Genomic DNA, 24749 nt, shown 5'->3' with positions numbered 1-24749 from the left:
TTAAGGAGTTTCCTGGACCAACGAAGTCAAAGGTCCTGTTCCTATTAATCATCCCATGCTATATATTGGTTTATGTCCAATTACTGAATGACCAGAACTGGCAAAGAACTTTACTATTGACTGAATGAATTCTAATCTATCTTCCATGTGGTCTGAGAATAATTCAAAATATTTTGGGGTCTCTTCCAATTCTATTAATATTTAGCTAGATTGGTTGAGCCAAGATGGTGGAATGAAAATAGCAACTTTTCTCAGCTCCCCTGTGAATCCCATCACTAAACTTTAAAAAGTGAATCTGAACAGATTTTAGAGTGACAGAATCCACTGGGATACAGAGCATGGCAGAATTGAGCCCAGGAAAATGGCCACGTGGGTCTGAGCAGGAGGAGCTCGGAGCACGCAGGGGCAGCACCTGCATGGACTAGAGAGCTGACCAGTGTGGATTAGAGAGCAGACTACCGCACAGCAGATTGAGAAGGGGCCCCAGCCAGCAGACTCACCCACCCCAAGGGCGATTCACAGCCATCGCACCAGCATCTCACTAAGGGACAGGAGGATCTGATGGAGCTGGGTAAGAGAAAGCTCAGGGCCTGCAGCAGAGACAGAAGCTTCTCCTGGGGCTATCACCCCACATCTTGGAAATTTAAAAATCACCTACCTGATTTTCCAGAAGTTGAGATGGCAAAGTAAACTCTAGATACTCCAATTCCCTCTTCCTGACCTAGAAAACCCAGAGATAAATATTCCACCCAGACTAAAAACCTGAAATAGCAGAAATAGCCTCAGGCTTAGGAGTCATGCTTAGGAGAAAGGGTGTAACTGAGGCAGTAAGGAGTCTGAAGTGAAGACTGGGAGGATTCCCAACAAGCCCCACCTCACCTGACCAGCAAGAGCTCCCAATGCCCAGGGTGGTGGAGCCAGCAAACACTAACAACACAAGCCCAGGTGGACCTTAGCACCACCAGGGGACTCTGCAGACACCAGTGCTGCCAGCCACCAGCTGCTGAGCCTGCCTGAGCTGCAGCCCAGGAGCACAGAGACAGAAAGCTGAAGTGTCCAGACCACCCCTCCCCCACAGGTAACTCTGTAGGCCTCAGGGTAACTCAAGGGAAACACTGAGAATCCTGGCCTTGGCCTCAGTTTACACACTCAGAGTCTACAGCACACAAAGTCAACAACCAGGCCCTTAGCTCCCAGCCTGAGAAATTAGGAAATAGGAAATCACAATGGGAAAGAAGGAAGTTGAGAAGAAGGAAAAGGCAAGAAAATAGATCTGAGCTTATTATAGCAAGCAAGAACAACTAAATACAGAGGAAAACATGGACTCTATGCTAGCACTTGAGACCACAGAAGGAAATATGAACTGGTCTCAAGCCCAAAAAGCATTCTTGGAGGAGCTCAAGAAAGATTTAAAAAGCCAAATTAGAGAGGTAAAAGATAAATTTAAATCTACAGTGACCAAATTGGTAAAAAGTCTCACTGAAGAAAACAAATCCTTAAAAATTAAAATTTGTGAACTGGGACAGGAAGTTAAAAAATCTAACTGGAGAAAATACCTCCCTAAAAAAGGACCTCCAAAAATAACTGAAGAAAGTAATTCATTAAAAATTAGAATCAGTCAAATCAAAGCTCAGGACTCTATGATGCACCAAGAGTCAAGCAAAACATGAAGATTGAAAAATTAGAAGAAAGTGTAAAATATCGTACTGGAAAAAGAGCTGACCTGGAGAACAGATCCAGGAGAGATAACCTAAGAATTATTGGTCTACCAGAAAGCCATGATGAAAAAAGCAGCCTGGACAACATCCTCCAAGAGATTGTCAAAGAAAACTGTCCTGAAGTCCTAGAATCAGAAGGTAAAATAGTTATCAAAAGAATTCACCAGACTCCTCCTGAAAGAGATCCCAAATTGAAAACTCCAAGAAATATGGTAGCCAAATTCCAGCGTTACAAGGTTAAGGAGAAAATACTGCAAGCAGCCAAAAAGAAACAATTCAAATATACTGGAACTACAGTCAGGATTACACAGGACCTAACAGGTGCTACATTAAAAATTGGAGGGATTGAAACTTGATATTCTGTAAGACAAAAGAGCTAGGACTGCAAATAAGGATCAACTACCCGGCAAAACAGAACATAATCTTTCAGGCAAGAAGATGGTCATTTAATGAAATAAGGGACTTCCAGACTTTCCTGATGAAAAAGCCAGAGCTCAATGGAAAACTTGATCTCCAATTACAAGACTCAAAAAATACATAAAAAGGTAAACAAGGAATAGGATGGAGGGAAAGAGATATATAGTAATCATTACTGTGAATGTGAATGGGATGAACTCTCCCATAAGATGGAGGCAGATAGCAGAATGGATTAAAAACCATAATCCTACAATATGCTGTCTACAAGAAACACATTTGAAACAAGGGGATACTGACAGGGTAAAGGTAAAAGGCTGGAGTAGAATATATTATACTTCAGCTAAAGTAAAAAAAAAGCAGGGGTAGCAATACTTATCTCAAATAAAGCAAAAGCAAAAGTTGATCTAAATAAAAGAGATAAGGAAGGAAATTATTTGCTGCTAAAAGGCACCATTGACAATGGAGCAATATCATTACTTAACATGCATGCACCAAGTGGTATAGCATCCAAATTCCTAGAGGAGATGTTAAGGGAATTAGAGGAAGAAATAGATAGCAAAACTATACTAGTGGGGGACCTTAATCTCCCTCTCTCTGAACTTGATAAATCTAACCTCAAAATAAACAAGAGAGAAGTTAAGGAGGTGAATACAATTTTAGAGAGGCTAGATATGATAGATCTCTGGAGATAACTGAATGGGGATAAAAAGGAATATACCTTCTTCTCTGCAGTACATGGCACATACACAAATATTGACCATGTACTAGAGCATAAAACCTCACAATTCAGTGCAGAAAGGCAGAAATATTAAATTCATCATTCTAAGATCATGATGCAATAAAAATCATATGCAATAAAGGGCTGTGGAAAGATAGACTGAAAACGAATTGGAAACTAAACAATTTAATCCTAAAGAATGAGTGGGTCAAATTAAAAATTATAGAAACAATCAGTAACTTTATTGAAGAGAATGACAATAATGAGACTACATACCAAAACTTGAAACTATGAAAAAAAGCAATAAAATTGATAGACCCTTAGTTAATATGATAAAAAAAAAGAAAGAAGAATATTTAGCTAGATTTCAACTTATCTTATCAGTATGCCATGGTCAGGAAATATTCTGTAATCATAATAGCAACTGTTACATAGTGATATAGTGACCTGGATACATTATCTCACTAGAGCCTCCAAGCAACCCTTTGATGGCCCAAGAAAACACATAGAGGGGTGGCCAGGTGGTGCAGTGAGTAAGAGCACCATCCCCAGAGTCGGGAGACCTGGGATCGAATCCGGGCTCAGATACTTAGCACCCATCCAGAAACACCTGGCCGTGTAACCTTGAGCAAGTTACTTAACCCCAATTTCTTAAAAAAAATTCTAAACTTTGTTACTTAACCCCGATTGCTTAAACACACACACACACACACACACACATGGAGTTTAAATGAGGGACAAAGAATAGGAGTAAGAGGGATTAATCGATGAGGCACAGGGAGAGAAAGAAGAACAGGAAGCAATGGTCTGAGGGAGGATTCAGAACTCACCTGTGGAAGTGGAATTCTTAGAGGCAATTGTATTTCCTAGCCATTGCTGCCTTTGCACTTTCCCAACCAGATTTTCAGTTCTAGCATGGGCAACTCATTGTTCTGAGAAGTGTTAGCTTACCATATCTACACTGGTCACCAGTCACCCATCCACTCCTTGTAGACAGCTTTCTTCCATTTTGTTGGCACATTCTCTACTTACCATTTCAACTATTGCTCAGAAAACTGGAATCAAATCAATACTACTTGATACAGGAACAGCCATGTCAATTAATTGCTATATGACCCCCCCCTTACCACAAGAGGAAGGCCATAAATCAGGTGATGGAATCCTGAGAAAGGAGAGTAAATGACCTGGTTGCCAAAAGATAACCTTGGGATTCTTTGAACCAGAAATCAGAAAATAACTGACACCAGAATGTGGTTTCACACTGACTCAGCAATGATTTGATTCAATACAATAATCTTGAATTTATTATTCACTATGTTCCAGGCTTCAGGTATACATAGAAAAAAGGGAAATAGTCCTTGCTTCTAAGGAACATAAACTCTAGAGAAAGGATACAAACTGTGCACAAATAAATAAATGGAAAGTCCACATGATTCCCCAAATGATAAGTGGTCAAAAATAAGAACTGAAAGTTTTCACTTGAAAAAATTAAAACTATTTATAGTGATATGAAAATGTCTTCTAAATCACTATTGATTAGAGAAATGCAAATTAAAACAACTCTGAAGTACCACCTCATGCATATCATATTGGCTAATATGACAGAAAAGGAAAATGATAAATGTTGGAGAAGATGTGGAAAAACTGGGGCACTCATGCATTGTTCGTGGAATTGTAAACTGATCGACTATTCTAGAGAACAATTCAGGACCATGTTCAAAGGGTAATCAAGCTATGCATATTTTTTGATCCAGCAATACCACTATTAGATATTTATCCCAAAGAGCTCATAAAAAGGGAAAAGACCTACATGCACAAAAATATTTATAGCAGCTTTTTTGTGGTAGTAAAGGATTGGAAACTGAGGGAATGCTCATCAGTTGGAGAATGGCTGAACAAGTAGTATCTGAATACAATGGAATATTATTGTGCTATAAGAAATGATGAGCAGGCAGATTAAAAAGAAACAAACAAAAACTAGACAGCTGAGGAAGGGGAGAATCTGTGCTGTGGCACCCGACTGAATTGCTTTAAGCATCTTTTCAGATTCAAGGGTCTCAGCATAGAAGGTGCCTAGGATCACTCTCCTTTTTGTGACTTACTTTGCAGGTCCATCAAGTTTATGGTTCTGAATCCAAATCTGCCAGCTTCCCGGTGCTGGATCTCTGTACAATCTACATCGTTCAGGTCCGCTGCAAGAGACTTGATGGCCTGGGATACTGGAGTAATTGGAGCAATCCAGCCTACACGGTTGTCATGGATATAAAAGGTGGCTACAGATTGTCAGTGCATCCTTAACACTTGGCATGTGTGTGAGGTTGAAATAGGCCCTTCTCTAATAGATGTTTATACCATTAGTCTCTCTTATCTATCATCTGGCAGCTCCCATCAGAGGACCTGAATTTTGGGGAGTCATTAATGAAGACCTGATGGAGAAAGAGAGAAATATTACCTTATTTTGGAAGGTATGTCTCCTAATCTTATGTTACTTTCCTGCCCATTTTTGGCTGGAAGCTCCTATTTCATCAGTGTAAGCAGCTTCTGGTAAAGAAATTCCTTTCACTAGCACAGACCAGTAGATCCTCTGCCTAGCTCATTGAGAGTTTAAGAAACTTATTCAAAGTCACATAAACAATATGTGTCAGAACTGGAACTTGACCCCTTCTCTTCCTGACACTGGCTGGCTCTCCCCGATGTAAATGCTGGATAGCTCACTTTTACAAGTACTTGGACTATTGATGCTTAAAACTGCATCAAGACTTTTGGGACACCCAGTATATAAACATGGTCATTTGACTTGTCATGTTGCATGCGCAGCCCTGACTATCTGTGTTATAATGACTTTTTAATATACATTTGATAAAAATAAACCATTCTTTCTGCCATACTCCAGTGGGAACTAGAAAATGAAAAGTTTTATTTTTCTGTTCTCCTGCTGGTTCCTAAACAAGGATTCTATTTATTCTGGGCCTTCGCTTGCTTTCAGCTTGATTTCTCAAGGGCAGCATTTTTCTTGAGCTATTGAGATCTGGGGAGAGGCACTGGCCTGAGGCCTTTCAAATTCCACCTGAGGTGATATTCAATACTTATGGGGAAATCAGTTGTATGAGATTTCAAAGCAATGTTCCTTTTTTCAATGGTGGATGTCCATCTGAGAAGTAGAGACACAGCTGAGAGCATGATTGAGGAATGAAAGTTCCAACATGGAAAAGCAGAATGGTTCCATAGCCTATGTAGTGACTTTCTTATGTTCATTTGAATTCATACCTCAAGGTTGGACGAGCATTTTTGCCCAGGCAATGATTAGATTGAATGTACAAATCAGGAATTGTAAGGGCTCATTTTTTCCCATTTCATTTATGAATAAATCAATGAATGAAAAAACGTTTCTAGTCTTATGTGAAATATGCCTTTGGTTACTGTTTCAAAATATTGAGGACTGATAATTTCATTGATACTTGCTCTTTCCATGCCTCAGATTGTAGCCCCTGTTGAATATAGGACATGGTCTTTGAAAGTTTCTTGACACCCAAAATTAGTCATCCTAAAGTCAACTAGCATTGGTGTTGGCCTTGGAGTCATGAGCACTGGATTCAGATCCTGGTTCTGTCACTTACTCCCTTGGAGGAATCATTTTAACTTTCTATATCTCAGGTTCCTCATGTATAAAATCAAGCTTCTGTGGTCCCTTTTGTTTTAGATGTATGATTCTATGGGTGACCTCAGAAGGTCTACCTCTCAACACCTATGTCGCAAGGCCTCCCTTTCCTTGTCTGTAAAGTGGCTAGATGGACACCAGGTTCCCTTACATCTCTAAATGCATGATGCAGTAACCTTTGTGACAAGTCTCTCTGAACTTAGCCATTCAAAATTTCTCCTGTATTATAGTCCCTACTGGATCTTACATACCATTAATAAAGCCTTCTAGAACCCAGGTTCCCCTCGATGGCTCCATGAGGCAGTTGTGAAGAGGGCATTGAGTGAAGGACCTTCTCCTCAACCATCTTTTACATTTTTCTGCTTTTTTTCTCCATTTAAACACTTTACTTTTTAAACATTTCAGCTACAGCTGATGCTTATCTTGTACTTGAATCAAATGTAACAATCAATATTCCTGCTTTAGGTCAGGGCCTCTGAACATTTTTTCCATCATGGACCCCTCTGATAGGTAGTCTAGGGAAACCTTATGGACCCTCTTTCTCACAATAATCTTTTTCAGTTGCATAAAATAAAATGCATAGAAATATAAAGGAAACCAATTCAACTGTAATACAGTTATAAATTCAAAAAAGCAAACCAAATCAAGGTTATAGACTCCAGGTTGAGAACTGCTCCAAGGTTATCATCCCTTTACCATATATGGATTTAGGAAATATTTATTTATTTACATTGAAGGCAAGGACTGTGGCTTGTTTGTTTTTACTTTCTTTATATCTCTAGGTCTAATACAACAGTTTACATAATAAATGCATATTGATTGACCAGTTGATTAAAAGATGGCTGCTGAAAAATACTTCTCTCTTCTTTGCAGTGAGAAGAGGGACTGTAATTGTGCCATGTAACACATGCTACCTCATGTGCCCAACATGGTAGTCTGTTCTACTTAATGGTGCTTTTGTTGTGATCAAATGAGATACTTTTTGTAAAGAGTTTAGCATAGTGCCTGGCACATAGAATTCACTTAATAAATGCTCTTCCCCTCCCCTCCTCTTCACCTTCTTTTCCCTTTTTCTTCCCCTTCCCCTTTCCCTTCCCCTTCCCCTTTCCCTTTTCCCTTCTCCTTTCCCTTCCCCTTCCCCTTTCCCTTTCCTTTTACCTTTCTCTTTCCCTTCCCCTTTCCCTTTCCTTTTCCATTTTCCCTTTCTTTTTTCCTTTCCTTTTCCTTTTTACTTTCCCTTTCCCTTTCCTTTTCTCTCTGTTTCAAGGTCGTTGGCAGTAGTGGGATGAATATTGGAAAGTGACTAAGGTATAAAAAACAGAAAATATCAATGAAACTTTTAAAAGTCATTTCAAAAGACCCCTCGATCCTGAACTCTGGTTGAATAACTCCCAATGAAGACACATCGATTTTTGTCAGACTAGTAGATATAAACAACAACTTTTTCTTCCCTACAGATGGTGGATAGTAGCTACAAGGTCTGGGACTAGTCCTCATTTACATGTTAGCACATAGGGCTAGCAGGCAGTGGAGGTCATGACAGATTCTGGATGTCTAGCTTTCGAAATAGTCTTTAACACTCCATTTTCATAGTAAAGAACCTGTAGTTTAGGATTAAATTGCCTAAGTTGTACTGATGGGGTTTAGGCTCTGGGAACCCCATCAGTACCTATAGGAATAACTACTATCTCCCACCATCTAGTCCAGTGAACTCCCCCTTAACAACTGATGGGAGTAGAAGTGGTTGCAAATAGAGCTTAAAAGTGCCCTGGGGGAAAGCTAAGCAATCTGAACTGAAGGCTCCATTCTGCCTCTTATTTTCCTTTCCCCCCTTAAACTCTACTGCACATTTCTTCATAAAAAATAGAATCCTTGCATATTCCAATGGGTTAAAAGTCAGCCTTATCACATGTGGCAAAGAAAGAAAAACAGCCAAAATCCAGTTTCTTAATTAACTCAAGAAGCCATATTTAAAATGTGTCTGATTTTATTTTTAAGTTTCCAGAAAATAAAAGAATATTTTGTGAGTGATGATAGAAAGGCTGGAGGTCCCTTGGCTGACGCACAGGCTGCTTTTCTCTAATTTCTCTTTACTGTTCCAGTATTCATATTACAATAACTCTGTCTTATAAAGGTGAATTGTATTAGCATGTAGTCATGGATGGTGAAGGTCAATTCATATTCTCTTGCCATCACTTGGAGCATTGTTCTTCATCTCATTGCCAGCATTTGGCCAGGGTTCTTGTGATAGTAATGGAATATTCCATTACTATCACAGTTCTGTAGTGCTTTTAAATCATGGAATCAATCTGTGGTCTGCCACAATTGACTTACCTGATTTTTAAGAGTTGCAATAAGTATGATTATTTTATAAAGTAGTTGATAAGGCCAAATGTGATGGTTAAGCTGTAAGCATTAAGCTTGAAAAGGAAAATCACAATGGCTCAAGCTTGGTAGGGATCTTAGAAACTTGATCCAGTCTGTACATGAGTGTTCCCTCTACAATATAACCACATGAGAAAAACAGCAACAACGACAACAAGAAATTATCTGTAACAAATATGAGTGATCACCCAATCTTTGTTGGAAGATGTCTTTTCAGGGGATACTCATTCCACTTTTGGACAACTCTAATCACTAAGATTTCACCTAAAAAATGCCTCTGAAACTTCCACTGCTTGCTTCTAGTTCAGATCAGAGCAAGTTTGATCCCTCTTCCAAAAGCTGGCCCTTCAAGATCATGCTCATGCTCCTCCCTGAACCTTCTCTAGGTTGAACATTCCCATTTCCACAATGAACCTTGAGACCCCTTGCCATCCTGGCTGCCCTCCTATAGATGACTACAAGCTTGTCAATTCCACAAGCATTTATTCAGCAAATATGAGTAAGGAGTTCTGGTAGGTGCTGGGAATAGAAAGAGAAAAATGAAGTAAGGTCTCCTTTCAAAGAGTTTTCAACATGTACATAGATGAATAAATATTCACACTACAATCTAATATGGATTAAGAACACAAACAAAAGAGTCAGAACAGGTCATGTTGGTGAGCTTTGAAGGAAACTAGGGATTTTAAGAGGTAGAAGGGGATTCTCAACATGGGGGCCAGTCTGCACAAATGTATGAAGGTGAGAAAAGAGAAGTGTCATGTGCAGAGAATCATCACTATATAATTTTGGTTAAAATGTATCACCTGTGATGTGGAATAATGTGTGTGTGTGTGGGGGGGGGGGGAGTGTGGAAAGGTGGACTAAAATTCTTTTGTGAAAAGAATTGAAATGCCAGAGAAAAGTTTTTGTTTTATCTAAATAGCAATAGAGCATGACTGAAGATTTTGGAGTAGAGGAGTGATATAGTCAGATTTGTGTTTTAGGAAGATATTTTGGAAGTTATGGAAGGTTATATTGGAGAGGAGAGAAACTGGAGGCAGAGAGACAAGTTGGGGCTCTTACGATGGTCCTCAAAAGAAGTGATGAAGGTGGTGGTCATGGGGTGGAATTGAACAGACTCAACAATTTATTTATTTGGTTATTCAATTTTTTTTCAAAAATTTCTTGATTTATTTTTTAGTTTACAACACTCAATTCCACAAGCTTCTGAGTCTTAAATTTTCTCGCCCTCCTTTCCCTTCCCTTCCCCAAGACAGCATGCAGTCTGATATAGACTCTACATATACATTCATATTAAAAATATTTTCACATTAGTCATGTTGTAAAGAAGAATTAGAACCAGTGGAATGAACTACCAGAAATAAGGAACAAAACAAAACAGACAGAGACAGAGACAGACAGACAGAGAGAGAGACAGAGAGACGGAGAGAGAAAGAGAGAGACAGAGAGAGAGAGACAGACAGACAGAGAGAGAGACAGAGAGAGAGAGACAGACAGAGACAGAGACAGAGAGAGACAAGAGACAGAGACAGAGAGAAAGAGAGCAAATAGTCTTCTTTGCCCTGCATTCAGACTCTATAGTTCTTTCTCTGGATGTGGAGAGCATTTTCCATCATGAGTCTTTTGGAGTTGTCTTAGAACTTTACATACAATTGATTTAGATGGGGGAGGGGGAAGGGAGATGGAGGAGTTGAAAGAGCATTTTATGGCTGCACATCGGGATGACTAGAAGGATGGTGGTAACCAAAACAGAGCTAGGGAAGTGAAGAGGCTCTATGGGTTTGAGAGAGAAAGGTGAGTTCTGTCTTGGGCTTGTTAAGGTTGAGATACCTGTGGGATACTCACTTGATGATATTCACAGACTGGTGGGTATTTGGGACATGAACTTTAGGAACAAAATGACAGCTGGATATGTAGACTTTGGAAATTGTTCTTGGTCAGTCATTCAGTCATGTCTGACTCTTCATGATCTTGTGGACCATAGCACACCAATACTCTCCCTGGGGTTTTCTTGGCAAAGATAATGGAATGGTTTGCCATTTCCTTCTCCAGTGGATTAAGGAAAACAGAGGTTAAGTGACTTACCCAGGGTCACATAGTAAGTATCTGAGGTCAGATTTTATCTCAGATCTTACTGACTCCAGGTCCACAGAGCCACCTAACTACCTCCTAGATTTTGGAGTTATCTGTGTAAAAATAGATATGTGAATCTTTGAGAGAATAGAAGAGAGACCAGGATAGGGGATTTCAGGACACCCATGCTTAGGACATGAATATGTTGTGGTTTGCCTGTGCCAGGGGTGGGTAACTTGTAGCCTTGAATGGCCTTCGAGGTCCTTGGGTGTGGTCTTTGGACTGAGTCCAAGTTTTAAAGAGCAAATCCTTTTATTAAGGGGATTTATTCTATGAAGCTTGGATACAGTCAAAGGACTACGTCTGAGGACCTAGAGGGCCATATGTGGCCTTTAGGCTGAAGCTTCCCCACCTGTGGCCTGGGCCAAGTATAGTGGGCCTCTCAACTCCCTAACTGCAGACACTATGAATCTCTCATTGCAGTCTAAGGTCACATCAGCTTTTCTTCGGCTGCCATGAACTACTTGGGCCTTCCCTTTAGTTTGCAATTCATTTAAAACCCCACCGAGGTCTCTTTCAGATGGGTCACTGTTGAGTTGAGTTTCTCCTATCTCATATTTGTGAATGTTTTTCTGACCCAATGTATAAGATTCAACATGTATTCCTAACAGATTTAGGTGTAATTTTTTTAAATAGCAGTTTCTGTTGATTTTGATGACTTAATTATTAATTTCCTTGGAAGAAGTATGCTTTATAAAGTGGTTTTGTTACTATAAACTGAAGATGTTGGATTATGAAGTTAGATGTAACAGCTCCCTCCCCAAGGAACATGCTCAGTAACTGCGTACTAAAGGGGTAGGATGGCCTAAGAAGAGTTGCCTTATACTCCCTGGATGTTATTCAAGGCATTTAGAAACAATTCTGGGATCACTGGATCTTAGAGCTTTAGGCCATGAAGTAATGAACCTCAGAAGATCTGAAGTATGAATGCCTTTAAAACATTCCAAAAAATGGTCATCTAATTTCTCACAGAATCAATAAATTATTCAACATTTATTAAACACCTACTATGTGCCATGCACGTACTAAGCACTGAATGACAGAATGTAATGTTAAAAGGGACCTCAGAAGCCTTTAATGTTTCATCTACGTATGGAAAGAATCCTTACTATGACACACATCACTATGTAAACTCTTTGTGAAGACCTTCAAGGAGGCATCCATCACCAAAAGAATTGTTGCCTGAAGGCAAGATAGACTTTCTTAAGAAGAATGGGCTGTGGTGAGTCTAAAGTGCAAAGCCCTCTGCAAGTCTGCACAGGGATGGCAAAATTGAGCTCCACTTGGAAGGGGCCCTAATGGCATGTTCTCTCTTTAACAGCTCACAGGGGCTATTTTTATACCCTCCAGTGTGGGAGCCTGGATGCTTTGAACTGAGTGTGTAATTTCCAATCCTTTAATTGCCTTACATAATTAAAAACAAAACAAAACAAAACAACTATAGTTCTATGTTTAATTATCTCTAGAAAATATAAAGTTTATGGGGGTGTCTACACTGCCCTGAAGTATCAGGATGTTAATGGAATAGAAGAGTCAGATTAATAGGATTTGTTTTAGGGCATCAGATCATATATTCAGAGCTGCAAGGAATCTTAGACGTCATCAAGTGCAAATCCCTCAATTTACAGATGGGGAAATGGAGGCTTATGAAGATTAAATGACCCTCCCAGCCTCACAAAGCTAGTGTCAGTGGCAGCCTTTGAACCCCGACCTTCCTGGCTCCAATTCCAGCACTGTCCACTATAGGATGCTGCCCCTCCATAGACACATGCAGACAAGTAGACTGAAGAGGAACGCTTCATCAGTTTCCAGATCTGCAGCATGGAAATATCAGAGTGGGAAAAGGCTCAGCATCATCTAGCCACAAATGCTGATTTTTAAGCAATGATGAAAGTGAAGGGAACCAGCATGGAGCAGGGAAGAGAGGACCAGAGCTTTAGGCTCAAATTTTTCTTCATTTACCTGCCAAGTCTGTGACCAACCTTCCTGGGCCTCAGTCTTCACATCTGTAAAATGTGGGGGTTGGACTCATCAGTGTCTAAGGTCCCTTCCCATGTCTCAGTTCTCTCTCTATGATCTTAAGAGTCTACAAGTCAAGAGAACTAAAATCACTGGACTAGGTTCACCCAGGTAAATTATAGGGCTGGTCTCTTGATTTCCAGTCTAATGCTCTTACTCCAACTTCACGCTCTAATGCAACAATGCTTGACTCATCCCTTCTCTGAATCATCTCTCTTCCATCTCCTTGGGCCTTTTATAATTACCAAAGGCTGTGTGTTGTGGTGGATAGAGTGGGCCCTTAGCCAGGAGAACTCGACTTTGGCGTCCTGCCTCTGACACTGTCTGTGTGACCCTGGGCAGGTCACTTACTCTCTCACTGCTCTAAGGCAGCTCTCCAAGATTATAAGTTACAGAGAAGGTGCAGGCTTGTATTCCCAAGCCAGTGACTGGCATACAGTTGGTGCTTATAAATGCTTACTGACTTCCTAAAATCACTCACTGGTTTAGGAAAACCTCAAAGTTCAAAAACCAGGTTCTTCCTTGATAGAGAAGCCAATTCCACCTAGCCTTTGGGACAATTGATTTCAATAAGGACTTATCAAGCACCTGTCAGACACTGTGTTAGACATTGGGAATACAAAGACAGCATGGAAACAACCCCAACATTAACGGAGCTTGGATGCTATGGGAGATACTACAAAGAAATAGATAAATAATGAACTTATTTGAGGAGGAAAAAAAAATAACAGCAACCTCCAGGAGATCAGGAAAGACTTCTGAGAAGAAATGGCACCTGAGTTAAGCCTTGAGGCCCATTACCTGCATGTCCTTGGGCAAGTGATTTGGCCAACTGTAACACCAATATGATATTTACAGCACCTATGGTGACTATAAATATGCTGGTATAGTTGTGAATCACAAAATGTAACAGGCTCTCCACATGGAGGACAGAACCAAAGCCTTTATTCAAATACCAGAAAACCAAGTCCCAAAACCAGAAGGTCAAAGTCATTACATTAACCACGAAAATTGGTACACATAGTTAATGTAGTGAACACCCACATTTCCAAGCATTCACCATAAAACAGGCTCCCTCAGGCAAAGATCCTCCTCTCCTCACTCACTCCCTCAGCAAAGATCCTCCCCTCCTCACTCATGGGAGCCGCTCAGCCTCCATGCTGCTTTCTCCCAGCAGTTCTGGCTCCCAGCAATTCTGGCTCCCAGCAGTTCTCATTCCACAGAAGTTCTGGCTGGCTTTCAGAAGAAGTTCTGCCACCACAAGTTCTGTTCTCCAAATCTCTCCCCTCTCTGTCCTGGGCTTCTCCTTATATATAGTATTAACTCCTTCCTGACCCACCCCTTCCTGTTATGTCAGCAAGTTCATCCCACTGTGGGATTCACAAGTTCTGGGTCTTAATACTTGACACAATTATGAACTTGAAACTAAGTGCTAAGTATCTGCTTACTTGCCAATACAAAGGGCATGGAAGATCTTCAAATCCCATTACCATTACACCAACTCCATAACTTTTGGTTTGATCATCTGTAGGATGAAAGATGGACTAAATATTATCTGTGGTCTCTTTTAGTTCTAAATCTCTGATCTGTGAAGGAAGCTGGGAATTCTAAGGGGCAGAAAAAAGTAGAGAGAACATTCCAGATTTGGGGGTGGATGGTAGAGTGCAGATGGTGCCAATACACAGGCTATGATGTGGGATGCCAAGGGGAAGGAACACGTACTCCAGTTTGTCTGGGAGTTTTTATTCAGCACCCCTCACCCCTGAGAAAAAAAAACAGTCTAAGACCTTTAGTATTAGCAATGTAAGGAAATTGGGGCATTCTATTGGTACTTTGGCTTCTGTAATTTGGTGAAATGTGGTTTTAATAAAAATTGATGTTTCCAACAGCCTTTGGGGAAAAACCACTCGCTCTGCAGTGTGAGAAGATATATGGTGAACCATTACACTGTTAACAACAGGACTTGGTCAGAGGACATAGGAAATGACACAAAAGTCACTTTTCCATGGACTGAACTGGCACATACAGTCACTGTTGTGGCTGTAAACTCAATTGGCCCTTCTGTGATGAATTTTAATCTAACTTTCTCCTGGCAGATGAGCACAGGTAAGAGCACTAATTTGGTGAACACATTTTTTTTCTTTTAAAATGCTTTATTAATGCTCTATTTTTAATATCATCCACACTTCCTAATAACTATTCCCAATAACTGAATCATAGAAATAGTCTCTATCTGTGAATACAGGGTGTCCCAAAAGTCTTAGCACAGTTTTAAACTGAACTAATACATACATACATACATACATACATACATACATGTTTCATTTTGCTCCTTTGGGGAATTCTTATCTTTAGTTTTTGACCAAAGACTCCCCTTGACTTGCAGAAATCTTGTGAACTTGACTTTGTGTTTCAAAAATAGCCTTGTAAATTTTACTCTGTCTGCAAAACACGCAGCTTAAAATAGAATACACACACACACACACACACACACACTGATCATAGCCAAGCGAATGTTCAAAAAAGTTATTTCTCATTCCATATCCCATTCCACATCCCGCTGAGAGGCAGGAGGCACATTTGAATATTCATAAGTCCTCTGAAGTCCCACTTGGTCATGGCATTGATCAGAGTTCTCGAGTATTTCAGTCTTTGTATCATTGTGGACACTGGTGCCCAACCCTTTCTCCTTTAAAGCAAAGGTTCAGCCTTGAACACATTGGTATAGCATAGTTGGTAACACATTCTCTGTTTGCCAGGAAATCTATACTTGGATCACTGATTAATAGTAGTCTTCAGTTAGGAATCCAAATCCCAATTCTATTCTGCACAGTTTGATAGCTCTTTTTTGTTTCAAATTTTATATGTGACCAACTGTATAAAATATGTATGATATTTGCCTTTTGGCTAGAGCTATGCTTCCTCTTACAGCTCATATGAAATATTACAAAGAATTATGTATAATGTTTTTCATTCCTTTTTTTTCCCTCCAGTAAATAGTGTACAGTTCCTCAGTGCTCATGCAGTAAATAACAGCTGTGTGGTTCTTTCCTGGATGGTTATACCTACAGAATATTTTCTAATGTATTTTGTTATTGAATGGAAAAACCTCGATGAAGAAAATGGAATTAAATGGATTAGAGTATCTTCAAATGTTAAGAAATATTATATCCATGGTGAGTTTAAAATACACTTAAAGTACTATAGGAATGCGAGTGCCATTATTAGCAGTAATAACTGAGAAGTGTCCTATTTCTTTGCTGGAATAGGAATTCTAGTGTAATAAATAAGCATTGGGTGTGGGCTGGAAGGCATGGAAGGCTATTCCAAGATCTACTACATAGCTGTTGCAAGGCTGGCACAAGTCTCTTGATTTCTTGAAGCTTCATTTTGCTCATGTGTAAGATGAGAAAAGTGATAACCCACATCACCTACCTCCCATGGCTGTTGTCATGACCAACAAATGAAGAAAACTCTGGATGGACAGATCAGCCCAGAAGGCAGATTCAGGAGACATAGATGGAAGCTGCAAAAAGACATATTTAAGCTTGATATAAGGAAAAACTTTAACAAGTGACCTCAGGAAGTGATAGGTTCTCTTCCATTGGAGAACTTCAAGTAAACCACTTGGTGGGTTTGTCATCGCAGGTAATCCTTTTGCGTATAGATTGCAGGAGAAGGGCATGGAGGTCCTTCTCAGCTAAAATTTAGTGCTTCTTTGAAATCATATAACATACAAGGGTGTCCCTTAAAGTTTTAGTTTAAAATTTAACTTAAACTTTTGGGACACTTTGTTTTTTATAGATTCACATTATGTATAAATATATATTCATATATACAATACATATTATATTTTATATATTATACTAACATAAAGCATGCCATAACTGTGTTTTTTTATCCTGAGTTCATATATTCATGCAATTATTACTTGCCAATAGAAGGGGCATGGAAGATCTTCAAATCTGATTACCATTACTAGAATGTTTTCATTCAGAGAGTAAATTTTATATTTTTATGGGGTTTCAGTTTTCAAATAAAGTATGCATATGATGTTACATCACACAGATTATGAGATCACAAACTTGGAGCTAAGAGGGACCTTAGTGGTGATGTAGTATAAGACTTTAACCTTACAGATGGGAAAACTTATACTCTGAAGCAGCCAAGTGGTTAGTGGATAGAGTGCTGGACTGGAACTAGGAAAACCTGAATTCCAATTCAGTTTCGGAATCGTACTAACTGGATGACCCTGGGAAAGTAAAATAAGATCTGCCTCAGTTTCCACACCTGTAAAATGGGTATAACACCTATCTCATGAGGATATTGTCAGATGGGGTAATGTAAGTAAAGCTCTTTTGCAAACCACAAAATGGTATATACATGTGTAACGCCAATCAGCACAGCATACCTGAGGTTGCTGCTGTGAAAAATTTTAAAGTTCTGATCACAAGGTATAATGAACACTCTATGTATTCAGCACTAAACCTTATTCAAGAAACTAAAGCATTTACAATTCATAACAACATAACAGCTTTTTACTAAGATGGCCACACGGCCTTAACAACTTTTTACTAAGGTGGTCACATGGCCTTAAACAAAGCATATCATTACATAACACCCAGTATGTAACATGGCACACAGAATATATCATTGCACTCAATATACCCCCAAATACTTGTTTATTCAGTCAGGAGATCCCAGACCAGGGTGGTCCCTGGCACAACACATCCTTAAGGGGTAGCAGAAAACACAAACACAGTCCACCCCTAGATCACAATAGGTTATGATCACCTCGATCAATACAGGGTCCAAGTAAAGTCCTCTTGTGGGTGTGTTCTCCTCATGCTGCTGATGCAGGCTCCCACCTAGCACTCTCACTGCTCCTGCCTTGCTGCAAAGTTTTCATCTTGACTCAAGGCTGACTTCTGAGCCCCCATGGCTGACCTGCTCCCCGGCTCCTGCCTTAATCCACACACAGGCAGCTCTCTGCTCCTGCTCCTTGTCTCAGCTTGTGGGGGAAGGGACTGACTGCTCCATTCCAAGCTCTCCCTGCTCCTGCCTGACAGCAGGCTCCAGGAGCTCCTGCCTACAGCTTCTTTCTATGGAAAAACAAAGCTTAACAGGGCAACAACAATTCACTTTTAAAGCCAGGAGGCTCCTTAATAACAGGTCTTGAAAGTGGCTGAAGCTAAACCTCCTTCCCATGTGCAGGTCTCTACCCTTCAGCTCGATTCACTTTCATAACCAGGAAATTCCTTCAGTGAGCCTCTTCTGCTGCTGCTACTGTCTCCACCTCCACTAGTCTTCCCAATGCTCCATGCTCAATGCTCGTTTTCTTCTTAACCTTCATTTTCTTCTGGGTTCACATTCGCAGCTGGGGGCCCTTTAACAATGGCTACACAGAGTCTTTTTTCAGGACATGGAGAGTTTCCTGGTGAAGTATTCTTCCAGTGAGCCCCAAGGTAACATCAAACTTCCAGTGTATATATATATATATGGTTTTACTCAGCATCTGAATGGCTGAGCCCATGTGCTTTAACTTATTGGCTCAGTTCACATGCGTGACCCATGCATGTAGCACTAAAACTCAGCACCCAACTAGCCCAGTGCGCAAAGGCATGGAAGCCACATGTCAGCACCCAATGTGCTACAACTGCGGATTACCAGGGATTAATCATTGAGATGCAAAAATGAATTCCAAAAGAAAAACATCAAAAATCCCACCTTGCTTTTGGTTACAACATGTTAACCACTATAAATATAACCAAGTGACTTGATCAATTCACATACGGAGTTATTGACAAACCTGGAATTTGAACCCAGGTTCTCTGTTGCCAAATCCATCAGTGCATTCGCTCTAGTACTCTATGCCACTGTACCATTTTGAAAATGCCCAACCTACATATTAAATAATCTGACTTAGGAAATGATATCATCATCATCATCATCATCATCATGGTGGTGGTGGTGATGATAATAATGGTGATAGCTAACTTTTATACAGTACTTACTATGTGCCAGGCACCATGCTAACTGTACAATTATTATCTCATTTGGTCCTCACAACAATACTGTGAGATAGGTGCTATTATGATCCTAACTGTAACATAATGAATTTTAAAATGATCTAAATCTGTTATGGAGTATTCCCAGATTAGCAGTTGATACAGGGAATATGGAAGCCAGTAAGATCCAGTTATTGAAGAATTGAAGTACATACATCTAAAATCATAAACAATGACTAGCATTTGCAGTGTCCTTTAGGGTTTGAAAGAACTTTACAATGATATCATTTGATCTTTGTAACAACTCAGGGAGAGAGGTGTTATGATTCCTATTTTATAGATGATGGAACTGAGGCAGACAGAGGTTAGAGGACTTGCCCAAGGTTACACAACTCACAAAAGTCTAAGGCTAGATTTGAACTCATCCTCCTGATTCTAGGTCCTGAATTCCACCCACTGCCTTGCAAAGATTTCCATTATAATAAAACTTTTTTCCAAAAATATTTTAAACAGAAATTATCCATGCTTTTTTTTCTTCCAACTAGGAGTCGTTTATCAAAGGAGAGAAAGAGTTATCAGTTAGTTACTTCTCCATAGGCTTATACAGATGCCCAAAGAATGGTTTTGTGTGTATGAGGAACCCAGGTATTATGTTGATCCCCCTGACAAACAGTTGAACTGATGTTGGTAAGAGACGCACAGCAGAGGCAGTCATTGGATGGGCTATGACCTGAATCATTGGGGGGAGTGCTTCCACTGATGAGATCACAAATCCACTTTAATGCTTGAGAACTTAAATTTTTCTAGTTAGCCAGGACCTGAAGCATGGACTCTAAAACTTCATTATGCTGGTAGTGGATCAGTCTTTAAAGACCTGCCAAGATTTGTTACTCTGGAAATATCCCCTACTATTTTGGGATGGCTTCAATTGTTAGGACATTCTCCTCTATATTAAGCCCAAATAGGGTTTCATATACTTTACAGTCTGTAATCAATTCTATTTCTCCCTTCTAGGACCAAGCAGAATAACTCTGATCCCTCCTCACTGTCATATCCTCTCAAATATTGGAAGAAAGTGATCATGTCCCACCCAGGAGTCTTCCCTGTGCTAAACATTCCTAGTTCCTTTATGCAAGAAAAAGTAATCTGATCTTAACATGATATAGGTTGCATGAAGGGAAGACTAGAAATGGTTTGTTTGACTTGAAATGAACCCCCAGAACATTGGACTCAGCCATATCTGTCTAAGAAGAAAAACACATTTCAAATCCAAACATCAGTGACTTTTGGTTTTCTGCCATGTTGGACTGACTATATAGCCATAATCCCTGAGAGAACCTCTATGCTATTATTGTCATCAGTACTCAGAGATTAAAGTCAAAGCAAGAGCTGCAGATAGAGCCCTTCAAACAATGAAGGAATGCTAGGTTGTATAAGAATGTTCAGTTATATGGATTACTTCAATACAAATGAATTTCTAAGCTCTGTTTTCTTTCCAGACCATTTCATCCCAATTGAGAAATACCAGTTCAGCCTTTACCCAGTGTTTCTAGAAGGAGTAGGGAAGCCAATGAGGACTAATACATTCACCAGAGGTAAATTCTGTACTTTTTACTTTTACTTATTTTTTAAAAAAATGAAATAATATGATGGAAATAGCTTTTATGTAGAGTTTTAAGGTTTGTAAAACCCTTTGCTTACATTATTTCATTCCGTTCTTTTAATAACCTTGTAGCATAGTGCTATTATTTTGTCTATTTTATTATATGTGAGGAGACTGAACGTCACAGAGTTTAAGTGACTTTCTTTTGATCATACATCTAATAAGTGTCTAAGGCAGGATTTGAGCTCATGTCTTCTGACTCCTCTTAAGTATAACTCTTTTTTTCTATTTAGAGAATAAATTAGAACTATTTTTTTCATCAAGATAAAATTTCTAGGTGCTGCTTGGCTATATCATGGGGCTGCTTTCCAGATCCATTGTAGTAGCTGAGAAAAGAGTGAGGATCCTTGATATTAGTAAATCATAAAATGTGACTTTCTTGTTTTTTAAAATATTTATTTATTTATTTGTAGTTTTCAACATTCACTTTTTTTTCCCTCTTTTGGAAGGGGATGGAAAAATATGGAATGTTCTATGAATTTGTATGTCATCCCTGCTCAGGGGCCATGCTAATCTTCTCTGTATCATTCCAATTTTAGTATATGTGTTGCTGAAACAAGCACTCAACATTCACTTTTATAAGATTTTGAATTTTAAATTTTCTCTCCCTTCTTCCCCTAGATGGCATGCAATCTGATAATGGTCATACATGTACAATTATATTAAACGTATTTCCACATTAATCATGTTATAAAGAAGAATTAGAACCAAAGGGGAAAATCATGAGAAAGAAAAAAAAGGCAAAATAGTATACTTAGATCTGCATCCAGACTCCATAGTTATTTCCCCAGATATGAATAGCATTTTCTATAAGTAGTCTTTTGGAATTGTCTTAGGTCATTGCATTGCTCTCAAAGCTGGTTGTTGTATAATATTGCTATTGCTGTGTACAATGTTTTTCTGATTCTGCTCATGTCAGTCAACATCAGATCATGCAAGTCTTTCCAGGTTTTTCTGAAGTCCATCTGCTCATTGTTCCTTAAGGAACAATAATATTTCATTACATTCATATACCACAACTTGTTCAGCCATTCCCTAAATGATAGGCATTCCATCAATTTCTAATTCTTGGCCACCACAATAAAAGATGCTATACATATTTTAGTACATGTGGGTCCTTTTCCAACTTTTAGGATCTCTTTGGGATACAGACCTCGTAGTGGTATTGCTGAATCAAAGGTTATGAAAAGTTTTATAACCCTTTGGGCATAGTTCTAAATAGCTCCAAGAATGTTTGGATCAATTCAACATCTCCACCAACAATGAATTAGAGTCCCGATTTTCCCAATCCTCTCCAATACTTATCATTTTCCTGTTTTGTCTTATTAACCTATCTAATAGGTGTGGTGTGGTACCTCAGAGCTCTTTTAATATGCATTTCTCTAGTCAATAGTGATTTAGAACATTTTTATATGACTATAGAGAGCTTTAATTTCTTCATCTGAAAACTGCCTGTTCATATCCTTTGACCATTTATCAACTGGGGAATGATTTCTATTCTTACAAATTTGACTCAGTTCTCTATATATTTTGGAAATGAGCCTATTTTAGAGACATTGGCTGTAAAAAAAATGTTTCCCAGCTTTCTGCTTCCCTTATTATTTTATTTTATTTGCATTTTGGAGGGAAATTGGGATTAAGTAGCTTACCCAAACCGCTAGTGTGTCCAGTGTTTGAGGCTGGATTTGAACTCAGGTCCTCCTGACTCTAGGGCTGGTGCTCTATTCACTGAGCCACCTAGCCACCCCTATCTGCTTCCCTTCTAATCTTGGTTGCATTGGCTTTGTTTGTACAAAGCCTTTTTAATTTAATGTAATCAAATGTATTTATTTTTCATTTCATAATATTCTCTATCTCGTTTGGTCATAAATCATTCCACGGTACATAGGTCTGATAGTAAACTTTCCTTTCTCTCCTAATTTCTTTATAGTATCAACCTGTATGTATAAATTGTTTTCCCATTTTGACTTTATCTTGGGATATGGTTTAAGATGTTGGTGTATGCCTAGTTTCTACCATACTATTTCCCAGTTTTCCTAGCAATTTTTGTTAAATAGTGAGTTCTTATCCCAGAAGCTGGAGTCTTTGCATTTATAAAACACTAGATAACTAGTCATTGACTAGTGTGTCTTGTGTACCTAACCTATTCTGTTGATCCACCACTCTATTTCTTAGCCAGTGCCAAGCAGTGGTAGGATGTGGTTTTCAATCCTAGCTCAAATTAAATAGTAGCAAAAATAAGGAAGAATCTAAAAGGTTAGTGAGACAAAGGGAAACATTGAACCTGGTAGTATGTCAAAGATATATAATTTCAACTGGTGTAAATACTTCCCATATCTGTCAATTGTGGTAGCATTGTATCTTAGAAGTCAATTAGTCATCAAACATTTATTACATTCTCACCATATGCCAATCACTATATCACTTTATATCACTGGGGATATAAAGAAGGAAAAAAAAGCGGATAGTCTTCAATTAGTCTAGAGATCAGCAAGCAGTTATTAAGCACCTACTGCAATAGAGGCACTGTGCTAGCTACTGATGATACCCACAAAAAGTGAAAAAATATTCCTGCTCTCAGGGGGCTTGTATTCATTTCTTGAAAATTCAAGTAAATGCAAATGCCATTCTTGGACTAGATAACACTTGCTTCTTAGTGTAATGATATGTGTCAGACATTTTGTTTCTCATTTATTTGGCATTTATATTTTGAAACTTGTGGTGACTTTGAACTAAACTGTGACAACCAATGGCTGCTGCCTTTTTGGTACAGACAACCATGGCCATTCCTTCAGGGTTCTGAACTGTGTGAATTGGATTTCTTTTCAGAAGACACCATGAAGCCGGAGAATGATCCAGGTCTTTATGTAATCATCCCCATAATTATTTTCTCTTCAGTCTTATTACTTGGAACCTTGTTAATATCACATCAAAGGTATGGTGCTGGGTGGGTGGGGCTTTTTACTTATCCATGCTTTATGGAGAAGCTTCATAATGGCATAGGGCTTTACATCCATCATCTCATTTGAGCCTCATGAAAAACCGAGAGGTCAGTATTGTTATTCTGTCAAGTGATTGCATTTACAATCAAAGGCCACCATTGCTCACTCCTAACCACGTGGGCCCCATCCATGGCTGGTCTGGCAGCTACGAAGGCCGGATTTCCAATCTTTCATTGATCCATGGGTGACTAGGACCCTGGAAAGCACCCTACACATTCCATACCCATACTGAATGCATTCTGTTCTGGAAAACAGCTGGAGTTTAGCATTTTAAAATATCTTTCCATGGCATGGAACAGCTAGGGCAGATAGAACCTACCATAATTATGTTTCAAGGGGAATCATTTTGAAAACCATTTTTCTGGCCTTTATGAAATTTGCATGTTTTTCATTTACACTAGCCTAGTGGCTACTATAAATCCATTGAGCTGGGGAGGTAAAGGGGGCTTGCTACTATGGTTGCTCCAAAAGTGAACATGCCATTTCAGAGTGGTGATTTTCTTTTTACCCCAAGATCAGGGCAAAGGACCCGATATTTTAGTTCATGATTTGGTTGTTCACATCTTCCATGTGCTTCTATGGTTAGATCAAATCAATGTACTTTTAAATTTCCATTTCAGAATGAAGAAGCTATTTTGGGAAGATGTTCCTAACCCTAAGAATTGTTCCTGGGCACAAGGAGTAAACTTTCACAAGGTCTCTTTTTCTGTCTTAATTTCAAAGCAAAAACTGTTCTCACTGGCTTCCATTCTTATTAATCCTCTAGTCTTTAAATTTCTGACTTTGTTTGAAATCTCCCTGAATCCAGGATGAGTCCAAAGGGGGTCTTCAGATAAAGGAATTTCAATCAGGCAAGGAACCGAATTCTCTAGGTATTTTTAGCTGATGACATCTGACAAGACATCTCAATTACATGTCATAATGATGGTGAAAGGATCAAACATTTGCTCATGGAGAATTCCACAGAATTCCTCCTGTAGAAACTGGAGAGAGAGAGAGACAGAGAGAGACAGAGAGAGAGACAGAGA

At 39.2% G+C, this 24749-nt stretch overlaps 1 protein-coding gene and 1 non-coding gene across 2 annotated transcripts in view; one reads left to right on the top strand and one right to left on the bottom strand.

The window, feature by feature from the left end:
• The window catches only part of LOC138164741 (leptin receptor-like), a 47672-nt gene that overhangs the window by 15521 nt on the left and 7402 nt on the right, over window positions 1-24749 (top strand). Inside the window, exons 6-12 of the mRNA XM_069092709.1 lie at window positions 4963-5122; window positions 5236-5318; window positions 14938-15154; window positions 16042-16224; window positions 20556-20651; window positions 23549-23654; window positions 24342-24417. Coding sequence (XP_068948810.1) covers window positions 4963-5122; window positions 5236-5318; window positions 14938-15154; window positions 16042-16224; window positions 20556-20651; window positions 23549-23654; window positions 24342-24417 — 921 coding nt within the window. The remainder of the gene's footprint in view (window positions 1-4962; window positions 5123-5235; window positions 5319-14937; window positions 15155-16041; window positions 16225-20555; window positions 20652-23548; window positions 23655-24341; window positions 24418-24749) is intronic.
• On the bottom strand, window positions 21176-21282 carry LOC138165108 (U6 spliceosomal RNA). The gene has a single exon (XR_011169263.1). It is a non-coding gene; the product is annotated as a U6 spliceosomal RNA (small nuclear RNA).

The sequence above is a fragment of the Petaurus breviceps genome, unplaced genomic scaffold (assembly GCF_028583685.1).
Source record: "Petaurus breviceps papuanus isolate PSGF00001 unplaced genomic scaffold, PetGlider_PUasm1.0 207, whole genome shotgun sequence".
Taxonomy (NCBI): domain Eukaryota; kingdom Metazoa; phylum Chordata; class Mammalia; order Diprotodontia; family Petauridae; genus Petaurus; species Petaurus breviceps.
The sequence above is the reverse complement of the archived record's forward strand: the minus strand, read 5'-3'. Positions and strand labels throughout refer to the sequence as shown.